Source organism: Babylonia areolata, chromosome 26, assembly GCF_041734735.1.
Source record: "Babylonia areolata isolate BAREFJ2019XMU chromosome 26, ASM4173473v1, whole genome shotgun sequence".
NCBI lineage: Eukaryota > Metazoa > Mollusca > Gastropoda > Neogastropoda > Buccinidae > Babylonia > Babylonia areolata.
In genome coordinates this window covers 30825608-30850170 of record NC_134901.1, presented here as the reverse complement: position 1 = coordinate 30850170, position 24563 = coordinate 30825608, and the positions used below count along the sequence as shown (strand labels likewise).

At 43.2% G+C, this 24563-nt stretch overlaps 1 protein-coding gene across 1 annotated transcript in view; it reads right to left on the bottom strand.

Annotated features, from left to right (window-relative positions):
• The window catches only part of LOC143300290 (uncharacterized), a 152589-nt gene that overhangs the window by 121130 nt on the left and 6896 nt on the right, over nucleotides 1-24563 (bottom strand). The window contains exons 3-5 of the mRNA XM_076613885.1: nucleotides 4286-4519; nucleotides 1507-1577; nucleotides 999-1031 (exon numbers count right to left, since the gene is read on the bottom strand). Of these exons, the coding sequence (XP_076470000.1) occupies nucleotides 999-1031; nucleotides 1507-1577; nucleotides 4286-4519 (338 nt within the window). The remainder of the gene's footprint in view (nucleotides 1-998; nucleotides 1032-1506; nucleotides 1578-4285; nucleotides 4520-24563) is intronic.

The window sequence follows — 24563 nt, the reverse complement described above, 5'->3', positions numbered from 1 at the left end:
TTTCTGCCTGTACACATTTTTTCAATTCAAGTTGCTCCACAGAATACTGCTCACATTTAATTCTATTGTTGCTTTGGGTTCTTTTATGATTATATCTATGCCCTTACTGCTTGCTGCACTTAGGACCCTAGTTTATTGTCTGATCTGATGGAGCAAGAAAAACCTCACTCAAGTCCACAAGGAGGAGCTTCATATACAGGAACATTACAACAAGATGAGCATGGCAAGATTTATTCCAATTAAATGAAATAACTTTTTTAAAGCAGCAACCACAAAGAGCCAAGCACAAAAAAGGAATGATATTCAATGGGCCATTATAAGATTATTTTTGGAAGCATGCATGGAAGCATGATGGTTTCATGGTCATTTGGTGTTGTTTTAAAAAAATATTTATGCAGTTAAAGCTCCCTTTAAATCTTAAATATGAAGGGGGGAAATGCATGCAAAATGTTAGTAGCAAACACACGAGAACTAAAATGTTCTCAATAACTCACACATTTAAAAAAAAAAAAAAAAAAAAAATATATATATAAAAAAACTCAGTGTTAACATACGTTCATACAGAAACAACCTAAAAAACATGTTCCAAAAGAATTAGAAATTATAATTGATATTACTCTTTATATCATCTCATGTTTTATTCCCTGGCAAATCTGTAAAATCCTTTCCATTTGAATCCCATTTACTCATGTTAAATACAGGTCTCCACAACACTAAAGAAATTAAGTTGGTTGAAACTGTATACATGATTCAAATGGCCAGATTTGTTACAAACAAGAACATCTTGATCTATACACAAAAAAAAACATCTAAAATTTATTGAATGAAAAATAAATTGCATGTTTTCTAAATACAAAGGAGGTGGGGAATAGTCTGATTAAAAACAAACAGCTAATTTATTCTTACCTCACACATGCCATCACCATCAACAGCAAAACCACTCCACAAAAACACAAAAGGACTCAAACTAAACTGAATGCAAGAGTAAAACTGCTCACCACCGCCAGAGATAGATTTTAGGAGATCACAATCTGTTTGAATCACACAATCAGACCCAAGTTAACCCTTTATGAAGAAGTAGAGACATAGACGATATCTGTACAAAAGAGAAGTACACCCAATTAATGATAAAGCAATATCAACATTATAATATACACCAAAGTCAATTTTATAACAGTGAATTCGAACACACAACCTAAAGAAACGCATTTCACTAAGTATACCTATAAATAGCTTTACACAGTATCATGTAAACATTTGATGCTAAATATTAAAGAGATACACACACTTTGGTTATCTGAAATATATCAAAATATCCAATGCTATACAGCAACAGAGTTTGGCTTCTAGTTCTAAAGTCTTTCCGCACACACATCAACAAAATTCATTCCAGTATGCTAGATGGACAGATAAACATGCCATAAAACCCCATGTTTCAGAATTCAACTACAACTTGTATTGTTGTAATGTTACTGCTAGTAGACCTAAGTTAAGGTGAACACTCACCATTCAGCATGTCAGCAGGAATGAGTCCCATGGATGATCTGGAGCTGGTGTCAGTCAGGGAATCACTTTTACTGTGGACACAACTAAGCCAGTTAAGCACAATTAAAAGGAAACCATGTGATGACAATGGGAGTATGACATTCATTTCAAAACACTGACAGTGACATAGCTACATCGCCATGCAAAAGGGACATTTACAAGAAAACCCAAACGAGTTTTTAAAAACAAACAGAAAATAGCTGTGTATAACCAACATAGCTTGTTTACAATAAAGAACTCTACATTTAAATGTTCAGCATGACACAACTTGAGTGAAGCAAAAGTTTTTGTTACCCAAACAGAAGCTGAAAATACAGCCTGCACAGTATTGTTTGTTGATGGGTTTCTTTTCTTAAACAGTGAAAGGCCATGTCACATGCATGACACAAACTTTTATTGATTTGAATAACTCCAAAATGATTTTTGATGAGCACGCTTTGCATGTGTCACCTTGAAATGAAAAGGATTTTTTAAACAGCATTTTAACAGTGGTCTCACTTATGAAAGCAATGTTTTTTGTTGTTCCTGTGACATGACCATATAGATCAACAAATTAAAAAAACCCAATGATGTGTGTACACATATACATTAATATCAAAGCTCTGATTCTACATTTTATTTTCTGTAACTATCAAGAATGTTAACTCACAAGCCTATAAAACAGGAGCTCAAAACACAAAATGGTAATCAAAGTACAATCAGCATTAAGGCTAATATCAACAAATTCTAAATGAAAAGAAAGAAAACAAGAGAGGCAAGGCCTTCAAGACTCACTTGTGAAACACTTTAAAAGATTCGAACCCCGCGTGTTCGGGTGAGAAGAAACTGTCTTACCCATTACACTATCGTGGCTCCTTAACTGACGTTCTAAAACATAATATTTAAACATACTTTTTTAAAGGGCGATAAATCGATTGCAGTATTCGCAGTGAGAACACTGTTTAAATCATATTATTCTGGTGTATCTTGGGCATTCAAAAAATCTCTAAGGGCAATATAAAATTCTTTTTAAGTCCTCGGTAAAGGAGACGTGGCTATCGCGGCAATCACACTGCAACATTTAGCCATTTTCTCTAGATCTTGATGTACAAGTTTAGTTACCTTCCGCCCGGAATGTAGTACAACATGGTCGATCGATTCAATTTCTCTTTTATGTTCGTTCTAGTTTTATAGTTTTAAAGTTGATAAGAAAATTTAGTATTTTGTTAAACTAACAACATGTAGAGCCAAGTACAAGTACTTCTAAACGTTGTATAAAGTGAAAAGGAATTCATTTTGAGAAAAGTCAAGACTGGAAATGTTTTCGTTTCATCAATTCAAGGGTATTAACTCGCATGATTTACAATTTTTAACTGTGAATTCCGACTGATTCTGTGGATATTTTTATGGCAGTTTGGTGCATAATCCAGTAAGTGATGAGGCGTTCACAAATCTTTCTCTAAATAAATATTTAACGGTCTCCTTCTCCAACTTTCCATCACATGTTATCGTGTCCTGTCGATTGAATATAGGATTGAACGGGCAGGTCAACAACTTGAAACAAAATGGCGTTGTTCGCGTTCGTGAAGAATATGAGCACATGCTTTGAATGTGTATAAATATGTGTACACAATTGATTTTTGACCAATGACTTTCAGGGCTCAGCCAACAGATCTATAAAGTCCATTCGTATTGATTTTAGTATTTTCCGAAAAAGACCACTTGGGCGAATGAACATAGTTGAAGCCCTGTACACTGAGAGTAAAACACACAAGCTTTTTATGTACTGAGTATAATTTCAAAATGTAATGTTTAAGATGAGAAAGATCAGTTTAAAGCAAATTAAGTCCCCTCGCATTAATTACAGATTAATTTCCCTTTTTTATTATCTGCACCAAAACGTTTGCAAAATAAATATAACTTCCATGCTTAGCAAAAGAAGTTCCTATTTGAACAAAAAATGATAAGAATGACTGCTCTTGTTGTTGTGTCAGAATATCAGATCAAAGTGCCAAGTTTAGAGAATACAAAAAATATAAATACAACAGTAAATGCAGTTTGCATATAATTTGGCTTCTTTTTATTATTTTTTTGTGCCCATCCCAGAGGTGCAATATTGTTTTAAACAAGTTGACTGGAAAGAACTGAATTTTTCCTATTTTTATGCCTAATTTAGTGTCAACTGACAAAGTATTTGCAGAGAAAATGTCAATGTTAAAGTTTACCACGGACACACACAACCGAACACCGGGTTAAAACATAGACTCACTTTGTTTACACAAGTGAGTCAAAAATGGGGTTGGGGGAAACTTAGCCAAGCTCAGTGAAGCTGAAATATTTAGGATTATTGCTGTTCAAATCCTGTTAAGTTATAAATATAATCCATCAACTCTTCCCACCAAAGATTTTTTGTCTTAAGTGCAGCACTGATGTAGCTTGTAAGACCACTGTATTCTGTTCCCATCCATAAAGCATTCTATTTTTCTCAGAATGAGGATAAAATAGAGGACTAAACTAGTTAGAAAATATTCATACTTAACTGTTGTAAAATCAACGAACAAAAATTCACAGAGCATGAGAATACTATCACCAATGGGAAGAACACATATCATGCACATTTCCCAATTCCTCAGTTTCAAGGGATTTCTTAATAAGATACAGTAAATGAAGGGAGATATGGAATGGGAAAAGGAGCAGGGTGTGGGAATATCATATAGAATGTAACAAAGGAGACAACTTATGTCAGTTCCAAATCACCTACTTGGTTTCTTGATCAGAGATGCCCACATCAGTGTTCCCCGAGAACTGAATCAGATCAGGGCCAGACTTTTCAACAGCAGCTGCTTTTTCTTCAGGGTATCCATCAGTGGTCAAGGTGAAATTAAGCTGTCTCAGTTGGCTGGTCAAATCCATGGCCGAGGCTGACTGCAGCGACAACCTTGACATGTCATCCAGAAACGAACCCTTGCTGTCTGCAGTCGTGGGGTGTCGCAGTCTGTCATCAGATATAATCAGGGACGAGACTGTCGATTTTGGTTTTCAGTCTGAAACCACTATATTACCTCTACTATCAGGCATGAGATTGGGCCCCCAGTGGGGATCCATGGGGCAACGCTCTTGGTGGGGGTCTGGGAGCGAAGCCCCCTGAAGCTGAAGGTTTTTCTCAGTTTCAAACCATAAAACCTGCACTTGTGGGCCACCAATGCTGCTGAGGTATTCCAACCCACAAAAGACAAAAAATCTGTCCAATTCTTCCTAAACTGAAGTGTTTTTACTTCCAGACCTGTAAAGTCAGCCTTGGGGGCATGATTTTCAAAATCGTGTCTGTGTGTGTGTGTATGTGTGGTTTCAATGCAACTCTCTGTATGCGAGAGAGACAGACATACAAAGGGATTGAGAATAGGGATCGGGTGGGACATGGGAGGAAAGAGTTAAAGTTCATGTATGTGCACTGCTTTAAATACAACTTTCTGTGTGTTAAACTCTTTGTGTGAGTGAGTGAGTGAGAGTGTGTGTGTGTGTGTGTGTGTGTGTGTGAGAGAGAGAGAGAGAGAGAGAGAGAGAGAGAGAGAGAGGCTGGGGAATTGTCCAGGAGAGTTTCCTCTGAAAATTGGCCAGGGTCCAGGGTGGCAAGGCCCCATGACCGAAAATTTTTTTTAGTGATTTTTAAGAGGTCTGGGGGGCCTCTCTTGTGTGTGTGTTGTTTTCAAGGAAAATGTTCTTAGCACACAAGTTTGCACTGCACCAGTATTAGTGACCATCTGGTCTCTTCAGCTGTAGTCTCTGTTCCACTGACATATGTGTGTTGGTTGAGGAAAGAAAGGGGGAAGTGGAATGACTGGAGGGAGGAGGGGATGGGTCTGTGACTAGTAGGAGGAGTTTGTATTATACTCCATGTTTGGTGTTTACATATACTTACCATGTCAAACTGATGCAAACTAGGCCTATGGTTTGCTCTGTTTGGCCAAATTTCGCGCGGCTAACAGTGAAAAGACGCCCCTCTTAGTCTGGCCCGCTCTTAGCCAATCAAACGCCTCTAACAGCTATAAGCGCTGAATCATTCCGTGGCCATGAATGAAAATGCCCCATGAGAACCACGGCGGAGATGCGGGGACGGACGGGGCGGGCATTCGAGTTTGACATGGTAAGTATATGTAAACACCAAACATGGAGTATAATACAAACTCCTCCTTTTGGTGTCATATACTGTACCATGTCAAACTGATGCAGAATTTAAAGCAAATGGAGGAGGGCAACGCCTACTGGTTCGTATGGGGAGCCCTTGAAACTGAGACGGCAGTGTTAGCCGCGACAAAGGAAATCCCCTTGGAACCGTCAGCCCTGGTCATACGGAAATCCCGGAGGTAGAAGTTGATGAAGGGATTCTCCGACCGCCAGAAGGCTGCCTCCAAGACATGCTGCAGTGGTACCGAGTGCTGGAAAGCAGCCGAAAGTAGCTATGGCCCGCACTTCGTGTGTTCTGGGATTAAGACAACTGAGATCCTTGTGTGCATGAGAGTAGGCTCTACGAATGACTTGGGAAACCCAGCGGGAAATGGTGCCTGCAGCGATATCTTTCTTGTAATTCTCATTGAGGGAGATGAGAAGGCGCCTCTGAGAAGAACGCCTATGGCGAGACCTATTGCAATAGTATTTGAGGCACCGAACGGGGCAGAGATGCCTATCTTCATCATCTTGTGCCAGAATATCCGACAAAGGTCTGACCCTCAGAGAGGGGGAAGGGACCTCGGGGTCTTGGTTCTTAGCCAGAAACTCTGGAAGGAAACGAAGAGTGATGGAACCATCTCTGTGGAATGCTAGATCTTGTGGCATACCACTAAGACCATGAATCTCACTTCTACGACGGCCCGTGGCCAGCAACAGAAGGAAAGTGGTCTTGAGGGTGAGCAGGTCAAAAGGAATAGTCCCCAATGGCTCAAAGGGCTGTTTTCGAATGAAATCCAGCACCAGGAACAAGTCCCAGAGGGGCACTCTTCTGGGATTCCTAGCTTCCTTCAGAGAGGCGCCCCTAGCCACTTCTCTGAGCAGGAAATCAGCTTCAAAAGCGGGACCACCTAGCTGTTTGATAGTGGTACAAATGGCAGACCTGTACCCTCTCACAGAACTAGCAGACAGGTTGAGAACCGAGGAGCAGTGAGCCAAAAAGTTGGCCAGCTGCATGCTCGTAGGGTTAGTAGGGGGAATGTTCTGAGCTGTACACCAACTCAGCCATTTCTTCCATCGAAAGTCATACAAAGTCTCTGTTCCCTCCCTCCTGGCTTTGGAGACTATGGAGAGGAGGTCGGAGGAGGCACCCCCCTTGGTCAGCGCGGCGGACACAGAGGCTGACCGAGGGGTGGAAGACTTCAATGGTGATGCTGACAGATCCGCCCGCACAGCAGCCACGCGTGCAGGTGGAGCATTTGAGGATTGGAGTGAGGAATGCCCGAACGAGGCTGCCTCAGCAGATGAGGTTTGGTTTCCAGTTCCAGTGGTGGAACATGTGTCAGGGACTGAAGGACCGGAAACCAGGGCTGGGCTGGCCATTTCGGCGCAATGAGGATCATCTGCGGGCGTTCCAACCTGGCTTTCCGTATCACCTTGGACAGGATTGGAAAGGGAGGAAACGCGTAGGCAATCAGACTGCTCCAGTCTAGAGAGAGAGCGTCCACTGCCCATGCTTCTGGGTCGGCGACTGGAGAGACGTAAGTGGGAAGTCTCTTGCTGAACCTTGTCGCAAAGAGGTCCACCATCGGCCGGAACCACTGTTCCCACACTCCTTGCAGGGTGTCCTTGTCCAGGGTCCACTCTGTGTGTATGACACTCTTGGACCTGCTGAGAGCATCTGCCAAAATGTTGTCTTTCCCTGCTATGTGTCTCGCTGAAAGTGCAATGCCCCTGCTGTGGCACCAACGGAGGAGAGCCTCGGTCCGCAGAGAGAGGTCTGCCGAGTGCGCTCCGCCCCCTTTGTTCACGTAACAAGCGACTGTTGTATTGTCCGTGAACAAGCGAATGGTCTTGCCTGTGGCCTCCGCTATGAAGTGCTGGAGAGCCCTGCGAACTGCCTCCAGTTCCAGAACATTGATGTGGCATAGGCGCTCCTCCGGGGACCAAGTCCCTGCTGCATGGAGTGAGTCCATGTGGGCTCCCCAGCCCATGGAGGAGGCGTCTGTGAATAGTGCCACCTGAAGAGTAGGTGGGGCTATGGGCACCCCCTGTGTCAGAAGAGGGGTGGTTAACCACTCTGATGTCACCTCGAGGAACCACTCGCCCAGACATATCCGGGTATCCCATGGCTGAGTGCTCTGGGACCACCGTAGCCTGAGTGCCCTCTGAAGAGGGCGCTTGAGAACCCTGCCCAGAGGGATGAGAGGTGCCATGGACTCCATCATGCCCAGGAGGGAAGAAAGTGTCCGCGCCGTTGCTTGGGAGGAATGGCGCAAGTGGTTGAGGAGGCCTGCCAGACGGTCCCACCGATCTGGCGTCGGAGAGACTATCATGGACCGCGTGTCGAATCTCATCCCTAAGAAGTCGAAGGACTGGCTCGGGGACAGATCGCATTTCTCCTGGTTCGTGATGAAGCCCAGTTGGGAGCACAGGTCTAGAAGTCTGGCTGTATGACTCTGGCACAGAGCCTGTGACTGGGCCAGAATAAGCCAGTCGTCCAGGTACACACAGAGCCGAATGGACTCCAACCGGACGATTGACACCAATTCCCGCACCACCTTGGTTAACAGGAAAGGGGCAAGGGACAGACCAAATGGGAGGGCAGAGAACTGGAACACTCTGTCCCTCCACACGAACCTCAGGTACCGGCGGGATGCCGGGTGGATGAGGATATGGAAATAAGCATCTTTCAGATCGATGGACGTCGCCCAATCTCCCCGTTGCATGGTCTCCCGAATCTGTGCCTGTGTGTCCATCTTGAATTTCATCTTGGAGAGGAATCTGTTGAGGGGGGACAAGTCCAGGACTGGTCTCCACCCTCCGGAGACTTTTGGAATCACGAACAACCGGCCGTAAAAACCGGGGCCCGGGTCCGAGAGTTGAGATATCGCCCCTATGAGGAGTAGGTGCGATATCTCTTTCTCTAAGACGCTCTCCTGCTCCATCGAGCTGGGCACATAAGGAGGAGGAGTGGATCTTAGAGGGGGGCGGTCCCCCACCCAAGGGAGCATGTACCCCGATTCTAGCACCGACACAATCCAGTCGTTGAGTCCCAGAGCACGCCACTGATGCGCGTGCCGGGACAAGTTTCCGACTTGGAGGGGCTGAACGACTGGCGGTGCTGAATCGGGGCCCAGTCATTGGGGGTGCTGCCTTCTGGCCTTGGGCATGGCCGGACGGCTTGGACGGCCATGAGGTGGTTTGTTCCTCTGCCGCTGATTCTGAGCACGCCGCTTTGGCTTAGGAGGCGAGGTATATGGAGGAGCCCTGGTGGCGGGTCTCTTCAAAGGCATAGAACCCTGGCGCCCCTGGGAGGATTGGGCTAAATATGAGGCCACCTCCCGGTTTGTCTCTGCCCTGTGGCTGACAAAATGCGGCACATACTGGCCGAAGAGGGAGTGCTGCTGTGCTGGGATGGACCGCAGAGCAGCCCTCTCCTCTACTGGAATGTTAGAGAGGCGGAGAACAGCATCCCGCCGTGCTAGCACCGTATTGAAGTGAAGGCTGGTAGCTGCGTCTGCAGCTGCCGTGAGACCAGACGCTACTCGATTGCCAAAAGTGTTTAACCTCGGGTCTGAGAAGAGGCCAGGCAGGCCAGAGGAAGGAGACTCCGTGTCCTGCTGAACTGGACGTCGTTCCCACAGCTCATTGGCTCTGTGGAGGAACGCGTCAAAGAAGGTATAAGCCGTGGACACCTCGAGGAGGCAGCGGCGGGCCAGTTTGTCCCACTCTGCAAATGTCTTAAAGGGAAGAGTAGCTGAGGTGGGGAAGGTGGTGCGCTGTGAGACCAACATCCTGTCCTGCACGGAGGGCTCTGCTTCCCTGTAGGCAGGGTGGTCCTGTGTGTACCAGGACCACACTCCTCCCTTGGAGGGATCTTTAAGGAACTTGCCTGGGGCAAAAGCGCCCGGGGCAGAGAGTGACTCCCTGCCTGGAGGAGGGATGGAAGCAGCACCCCTGACGGTGCGGGCTGGCTTATTAAGCCACTCCTGAGCCATTTCTGGCACTCTGAGTCGCCTTGTGGTTCTGGAGTTAGAGTCACCTGACCGTAGGAGGGTTAAGGGTGACAAAGTTGCCTGAGGGACTGATTCAGCATGTGTGACCCTATTGGGGAGGGTCAGTTCGAGCTCGGCAAAGTCCGAGTTTGGTTCAGGCTGGTCCCTAGGGAGGCGTGGGCTCCATCTGTCGCACTGGGATGGGGGCGAAGAGTGCTCATCTGCTTGTTCGTCCTCATCCGAAGACAGGGGCTGTCCGTCTTGTTCACAGTCCATCCCCTGCTGGGTGCCATCCCAAGTGGATGTACCCACGGGGGCGTCCTGTGGGCTGTGGTCAGCCCAGCGGGATGAGCTGGGGCGATCCCGAGCAGGGACCCTGGTCTCCTCTGTTATGTCCTTGACACCTGAAGAGGGTGGGGAGTGTGTGGACCGTAGGTCCAACCATGCTTGGGATGGTGGGTGCCACACCTTCTCAGAGAGAGCGTCCCTGGACGCCAGAGGGACCCACGAGTGCTGTGAGGGGACGAACACCCACTCATCTCCTTTTAGGACCAAGGGCTGGGTAGGTGGGAACAGCAGGCTCCCACGGGCTGAGCGGGGTCCCTCAGCTGCCGTCGGTCCTGAAAAGGAAGCCGTAGTGACCGTGGCGGTCACCTGCGTGCTGACAGAGGACCGATTCGAGGCTGTAGTGTTAACACTGGTCGAGGAGCTCGACCTGCCCAACGAAGAGTCAATCCCTCTTGTCGGGGCTGTGTGTGTCACTCTGTGGTCTGTGTTGGGTTGGGTCCGGTGGGCAGCGGACCAGGGGTTAGTCCCTGGTCCTCCCTGGAACCCAGCATGCACCATAGGTGCACCCCAGTACGGGTAGAATGGGGGATACCACCCGTGGGCACCAGCCATCCCGTGACCCCAGCCCCAAGGGTCACTGGTGCCTTGACCTCGTTGAAGGGAAAAACCTGGCCAAGTCGGAGGGAGGTCAGGTCCGACTTGGGTGTCAGACAGGCCGAAAGGCCGGCGGTCTGACTGCCCGGAACCGCCTGACACGCGCGGGACTCCCCCAGCAGGGGAGACCGGCCGGATAGCGGGGAGACCTGCAGAGCAGGTTGCCACGCGCCCAGAATCCCCTCCCGTGGGGAGACTGGGGTGGCTTGGCCCGGGGTGGGCAAAGTGGAGGTCCCCCCCCGGAACCAACTGTTTTTCTCCCCCAGGAGGAGGTGGGTCGACCGAGAAGGGAGGAGGGGAAACAGCACTGGGGCCCCTGAGGGCCGTCTCCGTGTGGGGACCCGGGTAACGGCGGGGGGCGGCCTCCCCTTGGGAGTCCGCACCCAGCCGCGAGTTCCCACCACCAAGAGAGGACGTGCTACTCCCCCTTCCACCCGCCTCGCGCTGGGACACTTCGGGAGGTGACGCTCGAATCCCTTTCCCCCCGGTCCCCTTCATGACCGTTTTATCGGGACGAGCGTCCCCTCCGCGATCAGCGTCTGCAGACGCATCGCCGCGGTCCCTATCGGGAGAAATCATGAGCTCCGGGCCTGGGAGAGTCTCTTGGCGAGTATCTCTGCCAGCATCATGATCCCTGCCTTCGTAGGATGGCAAACGAGGCATGGTACCGCGCGTAAGCACCCAGCGAACAATACGATCCCCAACAGAGAAAGGAAAGACAGGATCGACTCAGAGGTAGAAAAATACGAAGAAATCGAGGGGGCCGAGTCGAAACGAGTACACAGAATGTAAGCACAATACACATGCAAGCCGCATATAACAAAATAAGGCCAAATGAAAACGCTTAATAGCCAAAAAAAGCGTTAGACGAGACAGAGCGAAAACCTGACAAGATGACGTGGAGAGCCTTGGCCAAAGGAATGATTCAGCACTTATAGCTGTTAGAGGCGTTTGATTGGCTAAGAGCGGGCCAGACTAAGAGGGGCGTCTTTTCACTGCTAGCCGCGCGAAATTTGGCCAAACAGAGCAAACCATAGGCCTAGTTTGCATCAGTTTGACATGGTACAGTATATGACACCAAATATATCACTTTCAGCAGTCAAGGATTCTCAGCTAGAGCTAGTGGTCAGTGTCTTGGCTCAATGCCAAAGTTGCCACAGTCATTAACAGTGGTTTCATACCCCCCCCCCCCCCCTTCCCTCAGCACTGGTAGGAGACTCAAGAGAGAGGGGAGGGGTACCTCAGCAAATCATGAAAGTGAAGTCTGCAGGAGGGGAGTGAGAGTGGGAGGGGGGGGGGGGAGTGTCAACTGCTCTTCCGCTGAAAATACCAGATCCGCCGAGAGTTCCTCAGCATGGGACTGCGTGCGTGCGTGCGTGCCTGCGTGTGTTCAGGGGACAATGACATTTCTTTTTTTCATGACAATTTTTTTTTTTTTATTGACAAATAGCGTTTTACAGCTCTAGTGCCAAGGGAGATTATTCAGCTTATTTTAGCAAACGATGAAAAGAAAAAGCAAAACAAAAAATATGGGGAAATAAAAGGCAAATAAGTACATATTCATAAATGCATAAACACTCATACATTCACACACATGACATTAATACAACATATTCCATATTACTCATGCATAATACTAAGTAACTGGAACATATGACCATCCAACTTTGCAGCCGAGCCTCTTTTTAGTTATTTACCAATCTAAATTGAGTTATGGATCTTATATTTTATTCTACATTATGTTTCTATCATGTTAATAATAATAATAATAATAATAATAATAATAATAATGGATACTTATATAGCACACTATCCAGAAATCTGCTCTAGGTGTTTTACAAAAACGCTTTTGTTAACATAAAACATTACATCAATGTCACATACACACACCAAAATGTTACTACACACACACAAACACAACACATACACAATGCAAAATACATTTTAACATACATGTGACCTAACAGCTACCCTAACACATATGCGCACATAGGCAGGCACAAACTTACATAAACACATGCACACACTATACACATTCACATATGTAAAAACAATCGTTCGGTTAATCTTTTCCTTCAAATGTTATATGCTTCTACAATATATTTGGCGAGTGAAAATAGATTGTCTTCATTATTTGATGAAAGGATAGCTACAAGATCATGTCTCAATGCAAACGGATGTGTAAAGAATGTATGATCATTTCTAATAACACTGTATTCCTTACAATGGAAAACAAAATGATCCTCATTTTCTAAATCCTGATGACACAACTGACATACATTATCACTCTCACTATTTTGAATATACAATGCTCTATTTGTATTTAGCCCCAAGGTCCAGGATCGAAATCAAGCAAGGAGACAGCGTTGCCATTTATTTGTAATTATAGAAATGTATTTTTCTGACTGAAAAATATTTTTGAACGAAAAATGCGACATCACTCCCTACTCCTTGGCTAATCCATACAATTCCAAACCAAAATTTTTTACATTGTCTATCCAGTTTTTCTTTCCTTCTTCATGCTGCTGTAGAAACATTTCATAAGCCTGCTTACACAGTCTTGTCGGCGGTAATTTAACAAGTTTTAACCAATACTTTATGCACTTAATTGTTGTACAAATTTTCAGTGGATATCTACCCGTTTCCCCATATGCTACTTGATTAGATGAATGAAGTGGTATATTCAAAAAATGTTTTACTGCAAATGTATGAATGATTTCCATTTGTTTATTCTCGCAGATACCCCAAATTTCTGCTGCATATGTGAGCATCGGCTCTATCTGTGTGCTAAAGAGTTTCCAGTAAAGTGAAGGGTCAATAGACTTTAATTTTTACATAGCTCTAATAATTTCAACAACCCCCTTTTCCCCTTCCTGCACTTTCGGTCCATGCTGTGTTGAAACTTAACTTTGTTGTGAAAATCAATCCTCAGGCATGAGACTGGGAAATTGTGACTGAGTCTGAAAGGTGGGGGTCTGGGGGCAAAGCCCCCTGAAGCTGAAGGTTTTTCTCAATTTCAAACCATAAAATCTGCACTTGCAGGCCACCAATGCTGCCAACCCACAGCAAGACAAAAAATCAGTCAGAAGACAAAAAATCAGTCCAGTTCTTCCTAAACTGTAAAAGTCAGCCTTAGGGACATGATTTTCAAAATCTTGTCTCATGTGTGTGTGTGTGTGTGTGTGTGTGTGTGTGTGTGTGTGTGTGTGTGTGTGTGTGTGTTTTCAATGCAACTCTCTGTGTGTATGTGATAAAGAGAGACAGACAGGCAGACAGACAAAGAGATTGAGAACGGGGATCGGGCGGGACATGGGAGGAAAGAGTTAGTTCATGTGTGTGCATGTATGTGCACAGCTTTAAATACTACTCTGTGTGTGTTAAACTCTTTGTGCGAGTGAGTGAGTGAGTGAGTGAGTGAGTGTGTGTGTGTGTGTGTGTGTGTGTGTGTGTGTGTGTGTGTGTGTGTGTGTGTTTTCAAGGAAAATGTTTTCTGCACACAAGTTTGCACTGTACCAATATAACTGACCATCTGTTCTCTTCATCTGTAGTCTCTGCTCCCCTGACAGGCATGTGTGTTGGCTGAGGAAAGAAAGGGGGAAGTGGAATGACTGGAGGGAGGAGGGGGTGGGTCTGTGAATGGTTATATCATTTTCAGCAGTCAAGGATTCTCAGCTAGCATTGTGGTCAGTATCTTGGCTCAATGCCAAAGTTGCCACAGTCATTGACAGTAGTTTTATCCCTCCCCCCCCCCCCCCTTTGTTCAACTAAACTGTGTGTGAGGAAGAAAGAGAGAGAGAGAAGAGAGAGAGAGAGCAAGCGAGCATGAGTGTGCACACACTTGTATGTGTGGTTTCAATACAACTGGGTGTAAACAAGAGAGAGAGGGGGTGGCAGACAGAGAGAAGAAAGAGAGGGAAGATTGTGGGTAGAAAGAACGTAAGTTGTATTTGTGCATGTGTATGCACTGCTTTCAAATTCAACAGATCTCTCTCCACACACGTGCATTTTCACTATAACTCTGTGTGTATATGCAAGAGAGAGAGACTGAGAGAGAGGGAGAGACAAAGAGGGAGAGAGGGACAAAGAGACAGAGAGAGAGGGGGGAAGGTGGGAGGAAAAAGTGCAAGTCTGCATATAAGTGCACTGCTTTTAATACAATTATCTATGTGTGTGTGTGTGTTTTCAATCTCCATGTGTGTGTGTGTGTGTGTGCACGCGTGCGCGAGAAAGAGAGTGTGTGTGACGTGTGTACGCGCGCATGTGCGTATTATTAAGCTCTGTGTGATTGTGTGAGCACTCATATGATGTGTGCACATGTGCAAGTGTGAAGGAGAGAGGGATAAGATAAAAAAAACAACAACAAAAAAACAACATGAGTATGTCTATATGTGAGTGCATTCATGTGATTTTTTTTTCAAAGAGCATGTGTGTGTATGTGTGTGCACGTGCGCATTCAATTCAGCTCTGTGTCAGTGTCGGTAAACGATATAAAACAGACCATTGGCTTTTCTTTCTTTTTTTTTTCTTCTTCCAGAAAACGGACGCTCCGTTTTTAATGTAAATCTGAAAACAGATTTCTGTGCCAAGAATGAACAGGTGCACCCAAACAATCTGACATCAATCACACTTGGCTTTGCCCGCGGCGTCAATTTTGTGAATGGCGTCACTTATCCTTACAGTTATTTTTTTGTTCTTCACTTCTGTTTTCACAATCACATCTTGCCAGGCCCAGTTCCACTTATTTTTCACTCCTTTATCGACCTCTGCTGCAAAAATCTTCTTATCCTTTGTGAGTTTTCTCATTTTGTCAATGATTGAAGATGATCGACGAAATCAGTTATCTTTGCAAGTCGTGAAGCCCGCGAGCGAAAGTTTTGTAATCCCGACCGAACGCGGAAAAGCTGAATGATGACAGAGGAGTAACAGAACACTTATTCTCAATTGGTTCGCTTATCCAAACCTGGGGCATTTTAGCAAACAATGTCGGTCTGTCTTGTTGATTGGTCGGACAACGTTCGTGCAATCTTCGTCGGTCAGAAAAAACATCCCCCCACCCCCCCGATTTTCCCAACGGATTTACGCGAATCTCAAAAATGGCCTCCGAAGCGAGTTTTCAGTCAGAAATCCGACTATAGTCGGAAAAATCTCATGCCTGAATCCTAGATATTTGTAGGTATTAGTCACATTAACTTACGTATTTCCATATCGCCATTTTTCATGGACCGAAAAAGATATCCACCTTTTCGAAATACAATTATATTTGTTTTGTCCAAATTAACAGTTAGACACAACCTGTCTGCTTCTTGTTTTAGAATGTTTAACTGATTTTGCAGTCCCACAACTGTATCAGATAGAAGTATTACATCATCAGCAAAAAGCAATAAAAATAATTCAACAGATCCTGAAATCATTTGTACTCCATGCTTTCTTTTTCCAGACAATTCAACAGCTAATTCATTAATAATGAATGAGAATAATTGTGGGCTAAGCAAACAACCCTGTTAACACCTCTTGGACAAGTGAAAAAATCAGTATAGAAATTTTTATCCCTCACACAGGTCAAACTGTGTATAAACTCATATATTCCTCGCACCGCTCTATATAACTTTCCATTAATACCACTATTTCTCAAGACATTCCACAACATATTTCTATTTACCGAACCGAACGCTTTCTGGAAATCTACAAAAGCAACATAAAGTTTAGAGTTTCTACTTCAGTATTTTTGACTCACTTGTGTAAACAAAGTGAGTCTATGTTTTAACCCGGTGTTCGGTTGTCTGTGTGTGTGTGTGTGTGTGTGTGTGTGTCCATGGTAAACTTTAACATTTTCTCTACAAATACTTTGTCAGTTGACACCAAATTTGGCATAAAAATAGGAAAAATTCAGTTCTTTCCAGTCATCTTGTTTAAAACAATATTGCGCCTCTGGGATGGGCACAAAAAAATAAAGAATGAAGCCTAATTATATGCAAATTGCATTTACTGTTATATTTATATTTTTTGTATTCTCTAAACTTGGCACTTTGATCTGATATTCTGACCCAACAGCAAGAGCAGTCATTATTATCATTTTTTGTTCAAACAGGAACTTCTTTTACTAAGCATGGAAGTTTTATTTATTTTGCAAACGTTTTGGTGTAGATAGTAAAAAAGGGAAATTACTCTGTAATGCTAGGGGAGTTAATTTGCTTTAAACTGATCTTTCTCATCTTAAACATTACATTTTGAAACAAGAGAGGCAAGGCCTTCAAGACTCACTTGTGATGCACTTTTTAAAAAAAATCCAAGCTTTTTATGTATTGAGTATAATTTCAAAATGTAATGTTTAAGATGAGAAAGATCAGTTTAAAGCAAACTAAGTTCCCCAGCAGAGTAATTTCCCTTGTTTTATTGTCTGCACCAAAACGTTTGCAATAAACAAAACTTCCATGCTTAGCAAAAGAAGTTCCTGTTTGAACAAAAAATGATAATAATGACAGATCTTTTGTTGGGTCGAATATCAGATCAAAGTGCCAAGTTTAGAGAATACAAAAAATATAAATATAACAGTAAATGCATTATACTCAATACATAAAAAGCTTGGATTTAAAAAAAAAAAAGTTTATCACAAGTGAGTCTTGAAGGCTTTGCCTCTCTTGTTGTACTATGGCATAAAGAGTAAAAATATGGTCAACCATACTATCACCGTCAGCGATCCCTCAGATTCCGAATCCTTTGGGGCGCCTTCGAAGCTTTGTCAACCACCTTCCTCCAGTCCGCGCGTCTCTCGGCCGCTCTCAGGGTGTCTCTCAGCTCCATGCCTGTCCACTCTCGAATGTTGTCCTCCCATCTCTTCCTTTGTCTGCCTCTTCTTCTTCCTCCCCTCACTGTGCCTTGTAAGATTGTTTTAGCAAGACCAGAGGAGCGTGTGACATGACCAAACCACTTCAGTTTTCGTTGTCTGGCAAGTGTTTGAAGATCAGTATAGGGCCCGATTTCATTGCGGATGCGTCTCTTGACTTCTTCATTCGTGATGTGGTCTTGGTCTGAGATGCCTAAGAGTCTTCGGAAGCACCTCATTTCTACAGCTCTTATTCTTCTAAGTCCGCTGTGAGGGTCCATGATTCATAGGCATATAAGAAGATTGGCATGACTAGAGAGCGCATCAGTCTGATTTTGGAACTGATGGCGATTTTTCTGTTTCTCCAGATGGGTTTGAGCTTGGTCATTGTGGCTGTGGTCTGGGCAATTCTTGACAGTATTTCTGGTTTTGATCCCTCGTCTGTCACGATAGATCCCAAATATTTGAATCTGTGAACATTTTCAAGTTTCTGGTCTTTGATTTTGATTTCTGATGTGAAGTTGCTGTTTGTCATCACTTTTGTTTTTCCCCCGCTGATTTCCATACCAAATTCTGTTGATTTTTCTTCTAAGCAGTTCACTAAGTCTGTTAGTTCTTGCTCGTGACCAGCTAATCCGTCAATATCATCAGTGAAGCGCAAGTTTGTGATTGCTCGCCCTCCAATGCTCACTGTTCCTTCATGTTCTTCTAGTGCTTCTTCCATGATTCTCTCAAGAAATAGATTAAAGAGAGTAGGGGAGAGCAGGCAGCCCTGGCGCACACCGACCGTCATCCGAAACCAATCAACCATGTTGTTGTTGTAAAACACTGCACTTGTTGCATTCTCATAGAGGCTCTGTACGACTTTGATTAGGTTGGCATTGATGTTGTAGAGGTTCATAGTTGCCCACAGTGCAGCGTGCCAAACTCTGTCGAATGCTTTCTTAAAATCGATAAAGACATGATAGAGGTCCTGTTGATGCTGGAGATATTTTTCCATTATGAGTCTTATGTTGAAGATCTGCTCTGTTGTACTGCATCCAGGTCTGAATCCAGCTTGTTCTTCTGCGATGATTCTTTCAGCCTGTGGTTTGAGCCTGTTCAGTAAGATCTTCAGCATCACTTTGCTTGGGTGACTGATGAGACTAATGGTGCGGTAGTTCTGGCATTGTTGGAGGTTGCCTTTTTTAGGAAGTGTTATTATAAGGGATTGTGTCCACGCTTTTGGCCATACTCCAGTCTGCCAGATCTTGTTGCAGATTCAATGGAGTACGTCTATACATGGATCACCTCCTGCTTGCACCATTTCAGCTGGGACATTATCAACACCTGCAGATTTTCCCAATTTTAGAGATAAGACTGTTTTTACAACTTCCTCTCTCAGTAAACTACATGAGGCTGTTTCAGATGACGGTGGGACATTCAGCACTTCAGAATCTCCAGTTGCTCTATGGGAGTATAACTCATCACAATATTCCGTCCATCTGTTCATTATGTCCTCCTCTTCTGTCAAGCACTTTCCCGCTTTATCTTGTATGGTGGAGGTTCTTGTTGATTTTGTGGCAGTTAGGTCTTTTACTAGTTGATAGGCCTTCTTACTGTCGTTTCTTTCCAAGCTGGTTTCTATCTCCTCACATTTCTCATCTATCCATTTTTCCATAGCATCTTTCATTCCTTTCTTCACCTTTTTAGTTGCTTCTTTATACTTTCTTGCCCCTTCTGCACTCTGCTTCTGACTCTTCAGTTCTCTGCGCTTATCACAAAGCTCTAGGACTTCCTCAGAAACCCATGGTTTCTTTATTATCCTCTTTTTTCCGAGGAGCTCTTTTCCTGCCTCAATGAAGGAGTCATTGAATGTGTCGATCATACTTTCCATTTCGATGTCTTCTTCCAGTGCCAAGAGGGGTGCAAATTTCCCGCCAATGTTTGCTTGGAATGATTCTAATATGTTTGGGTCCTGCAGCTTATCTAGACTGAACTTCATTCGGAAGCTTCCCTGTTTTCTGTTCTTTAAGCGTACTGCGAATGTCATCATTACTAGCTCATGGTCGCTGCCGATGTCTGCACCTGGAAAGCTTCTGGTTTTGGCAATGTTTACGCTTCTCTGGAAACGGCGTTGTACCAAGATATAATCTATCTGGTTGTGGTATTCTCCCCCTGGGCTGTGCCATGTCCATCTCCTAGACGTTTCGTGTGCTCCAAAGGTGTTTGTGAGTTTAAGATCATTGCACCTGGCAAATTCTAATAGTCTTAAACCTCTGTCGTTTGTGCTATTGTTACAGTATCGCCCGCAAGTGCCTTTCCAGTCTTCATACGCATCTTCCCCAACCTTCGCATTCCAGTCTCCTTGAACTATCAAGATGTCTTTCTTTGGTGTATCATCAATAACTTCCTGAAGCTGGCTGTAGAATTCTTCAACTTCTTCATCATCATGGTCTGTTGTTGGAGCATATGCCTGTATGATTGTTATGTTGAAGGGTGATGCTTTGAGTCGTATTGACATGAGTCGGCTTGAGATGGGACGGCATCCCATGACGGCATCTGCAGTTTCTTTGTGTACGAGGATTCCCACTCCATGTTCAATGCCGGTCTTCTCTGCCACTATAGTAAAGTTTATGACCTTCCTGCGTTTTTATTTCCCCAAAGTTTTTCCATCTCATTTCGCACAGGCCAAGGATGTTCCACCGATATCTCCTCATTTCATGTTCCAGCTCTTCCAGTTTTCCTGCCTCTCTTAAGGTTCTAACATTCCATGTGCCAATGCCGATATTGTTTCTGGCACGAATGGTCTTAGTTGGATCGCCAGTAGCATAGTTTCCACTCCCGCCCTGGTGAATCCTGCCAGCGGAAGAGGCGGTCCTGAATCCGGGCGACGACCGATCCGGTATGATTCTTCTTGTAGTTGACATTATATAGCCTGTCCTAAATCCAGCTTGCTCCTCAACAATTTTTGTCTCCCTTTGTGCCCACTTTGTAAGCCTTTTATTTAAGATATGGGTATAAACCTTTCCATTTACACTTGTCAAAGCTGTCCCTCTATAATTATCGAGATTGTTATTATATCCCTTCTTGTATACTGGCACAATGATAGATTTAGACCGGGCTGTTGGAAATTTTCCTGTATCAAAAAGTAAATTGAAAAGATCTTGTAAAAAGTCGATAACTACCGTGTTCGCATGTTTTAACATTTCGCTAACAATGATGTCAATGCCCGCACTTTTACCAGTTTTTAGATGTTTTATTCCTTCGGTGATTTCAGATTTTGTGATAGGATCATTTAATACAGGTTCATGCATATCATCCTCTACCTCCATTATCATGTTTTGCTGTTATTCTAAATCCACTACCTCATTAACTACGCTAAAGAAGTGATCATACCACTGCTGTAAACTAATGTTGTTATTAGGTGGCGGCAGTGAAAATTTAAATATTCATTACAATGACTGAAATGTGATTTTTGGCAAACAACATGACAATATAAGAAAAACAAAACAAAAAAAGTAAGTGAATATGTTGATTGGTTCTGAAGATATTCCATTTTAAAGACGCGGCGATGCGTACATGCTGTTAGTACTTAATGTTTTCACATTTTCACAGTCATACTGTACTGTCCATGAGGGTACTGTGATGAAAACTCATATACTTTTAAAAACCGTATGTTAATGGCATATTGCACAAGAAAACAATAACACTTCAGCAGCAAATAAATTGGAAAATATGCCTGTCAAAGTAGGGGGAAATAGAAAATCAAGATATGTCAATCTGCACAGAATAGCAACTTTGAAGGTCTACAGCACTGAAAAGAATAGACTGTTACATTTCATAATAAAATATCTTGCAGAATACATCACAAAAAGTGCACTGACTTTTTTTGCAGTCAGGATAGTTAACTGAATTTTAAGTATCAGAGTCTCAAACTTTGAAAAATCTTCAATTTGACCAGTGGAAAAAAGACTGTTCATTGGGGAATCATGCTGCAAAGATGAATATTTCAGTAACTGTCACAAACAGGACCAGGAAATTTTGTGTGTGCATTAAGTGAAATATCAGCTTTCAAAATAAATTAAAATCAACCTTAAAACTTCCCTCTAAAGTTGGCAGAAAAGGAATGATACCTGATTTTCTCATAAAAAAAGGGTGCACATTGTGGATTAGACTTCTTCAAAATTTTTGTTTTTGAAAAAATATTGAAGTTACAGCCACAATAAGTTACCAGTGGTCTTGGCTGATCAGTTTCTGCAAAATTACTGCAAATTTTTAAACAAATACAACTTGAGAGCATTATACATGATGGGGCATTCCACAACAAAGTTTCCCAGAAGAGAGCAAATATTACTTAAGTTGCTAGCAAAAATGACAGATATATGAATCTATTTTCTTTCAGCTCTCTATCTTTTTCTTCCATGAACTCAGTCATGCATTTCATTATAGAAAAACCACAATAAATAAGAAATAAAAGGTGGATGATGCATCTTTATTTCTTCACAAAATGGCATTTGCAAGAGAGAAAATGCTCACCAAAAAATCTGTCTTTTTTGGCACTCACAGGTTTCCTGGCATCAGCAATAACATGCTGCTCGCTACCTGAGATGTTCATACTGGCCTTTTTGGATCACTGAATAGGTCTTGCATGCCCTGCCATGAGCAGCCGTTTCTGCAACATGTTAGATACACAGATCAGCTCATAAGAAAGAACACAATGTTATATTCAATTTAAAACATAAAACCAAAAACAGAGCTTTCAGTTTAATATATGTTTAGGATTTTGTCAATATCGGTGTGTTTTGAGTGGGAGGAAAACACTGTAATAACAGAATTATAAAATTGCATACTAACAGGAAAGTATTCATTCAACAGCAACACAAAATTCACTGCACTGAACTATTTGGCTGCATTTACCTTTCACACAATAACTCAAATTGCAGCAACAACTTATGCTTTGACAACTGAGGCTGAAGTTTTGGGGGTCTGTCCTTTCCAACAGCTGACAAGAGCTTTGCCATCTACATGTACTGTGCATCTTATGTGTCTTTGTTGCATGCAATTATTTACTAAAATATTTCCACTTCACTCAAGGCCTGACAAAGCTCGTTGGGTTACGCTGCTGGTCAGGCATCTGCTTGGCAGATGTGGTGTAGCGTATATGGATTTGTCCGAACGCAGTGACGCCTCCTTGAGCTACTGAAACTGAAACTTCCACTTCAGGGTACTACATTTCACGACTGAGATGAATGTATTACTAAATGTCTTAGGTATATATGATTACTAAATACTGAATATTTCATTGTTAATATGCACATCATACTTAGTATCTTATTCTTTGATATATATTTTGTGTACTCACCTTTATTTGTGTGTGTATGTGAGAATGCATGTCTTAGATATATATATCAAACTGAATATTTCATTCACAATATGCGCATGGCATTTAGCATTTTATCATTTCATGAATTATCCCTTTTTTTCTGTTTCATGCAGTCGAGAAGCACAGCATATCATGGGTTACATGAACACTCACACACACACACACACACACACATTATACTCTTAATTGCTGGATCCCTGATAGTGTTATATAGTTTGACTGAACCTGATGTGCAACTTTGGCTATGGGTATTATTGTACTGATTTTCTTTTTACTAATTTTGGTTTGTTAAAAATTGGTGTTAATTTTTTTAAGAAACAGGATGTTGACTGCACTGTTCAAATTAATCATATATCTCTTCACATTACACTTTTTTCATACTCAGACATGCATACACATACTCACAAGCATACATGTGCAAATGCAAACTTGCTCTCTCTCTCTCTCTCACACACACACAACACACACCTACTCCACTGACAGGAAAGAAATGGGGAAGGGGGATGACTGGAGGGAGGAGGTGGTGGGTTATATCACTGTCACCAGTCAGGGATTCTCAGCCTGAGCAAGTGGTCAGTGATTTGGCTCAATGCCAAGTTTGCCACAACCATTGACAACCCCCCTTCCCTCTCCTTAGCATTGGTGGGAGATACTCAGAGACAAGGGAGGGGAATGACTATACAACTCTCAGCAAATAATTAAAGTGAAGTTTGCAGAGGGGGGAGCAGGGGGTTAGTATGAATTGGTGTTCTTGTTCTTTTTGGAATGTGAGAGCACAGCATCTATCTGTCTGTATACATTAATATAAAGTTTCACAGCTATCGAAGCAAAATGCAACCAGAATATCAGACTTTTGTGTGATGTTGAATGAAACGCTCATTTTATGGAAAAAGAAACCACATTACAATTTTTTACTCAATTATTTAACACTCACCAAGTTTGTAGCAGACGACGCTAATGCTGTCCCGAGCACTTCCGGTTTTAGATCCAGGTAATATTTTGCTTACTAAAGCAAAATCAATCAAATATTAGTAATGGGAATTCATGGGCTCCGTTTTAACATGTCCATTTTTCATTCTGTATCAATAGTTTTTGTGTGTTTTACTCAGAAAAAAATAAATCATGTTCCGATTGAAACATGGTGTCACGTTACGAAAACACTGATGAAATAGATCCAAGCTGCTCAGTTACTGACATCGATCAAAATCCTGATTCAAAGAATTTCAGCTCAATATTGTGCATGAAAGTGCTAAAGACATTTGTTTTCAAAAATAATATAAAACTTACCGATGAAGCTTAAGATTTTCTGGAGAAACTATGCCATTTTTGTGTTTGATGAAGTGCTGCTCTCCTGTGTCAGATGTTGATTGGGCTGACGCAACTGACGAAGTGGGGTACCTGCTTTTCAATCACTTGAGCAAATTGGGCATGGATCAAAAATCTTAGTTTCGGATACCATTGAAATCAGCAGAAAATGCTCTTTACCGCTCATGCAGTATCGCGTAGGGTCAGATTTCATTTTCGAACTGCGCGAGGCGTTGAAAGGTAGCCGAAAATTTCCCCTGACTTTGCGCTCAGATCTAACTACCCTACTTCGCCCAAGGCTTAGAAAAAAAAAACGCATGAAAGTTCTCCTTGAACTTTTGCCTTTCACGGCTCCCAGTTTTTCAAACAGTAACCAGTGAATGGAAAGCAACGGATGCGATTTTTTTTTTACTGTGTGGTTGAAACTAACTTTGTCGCGCTC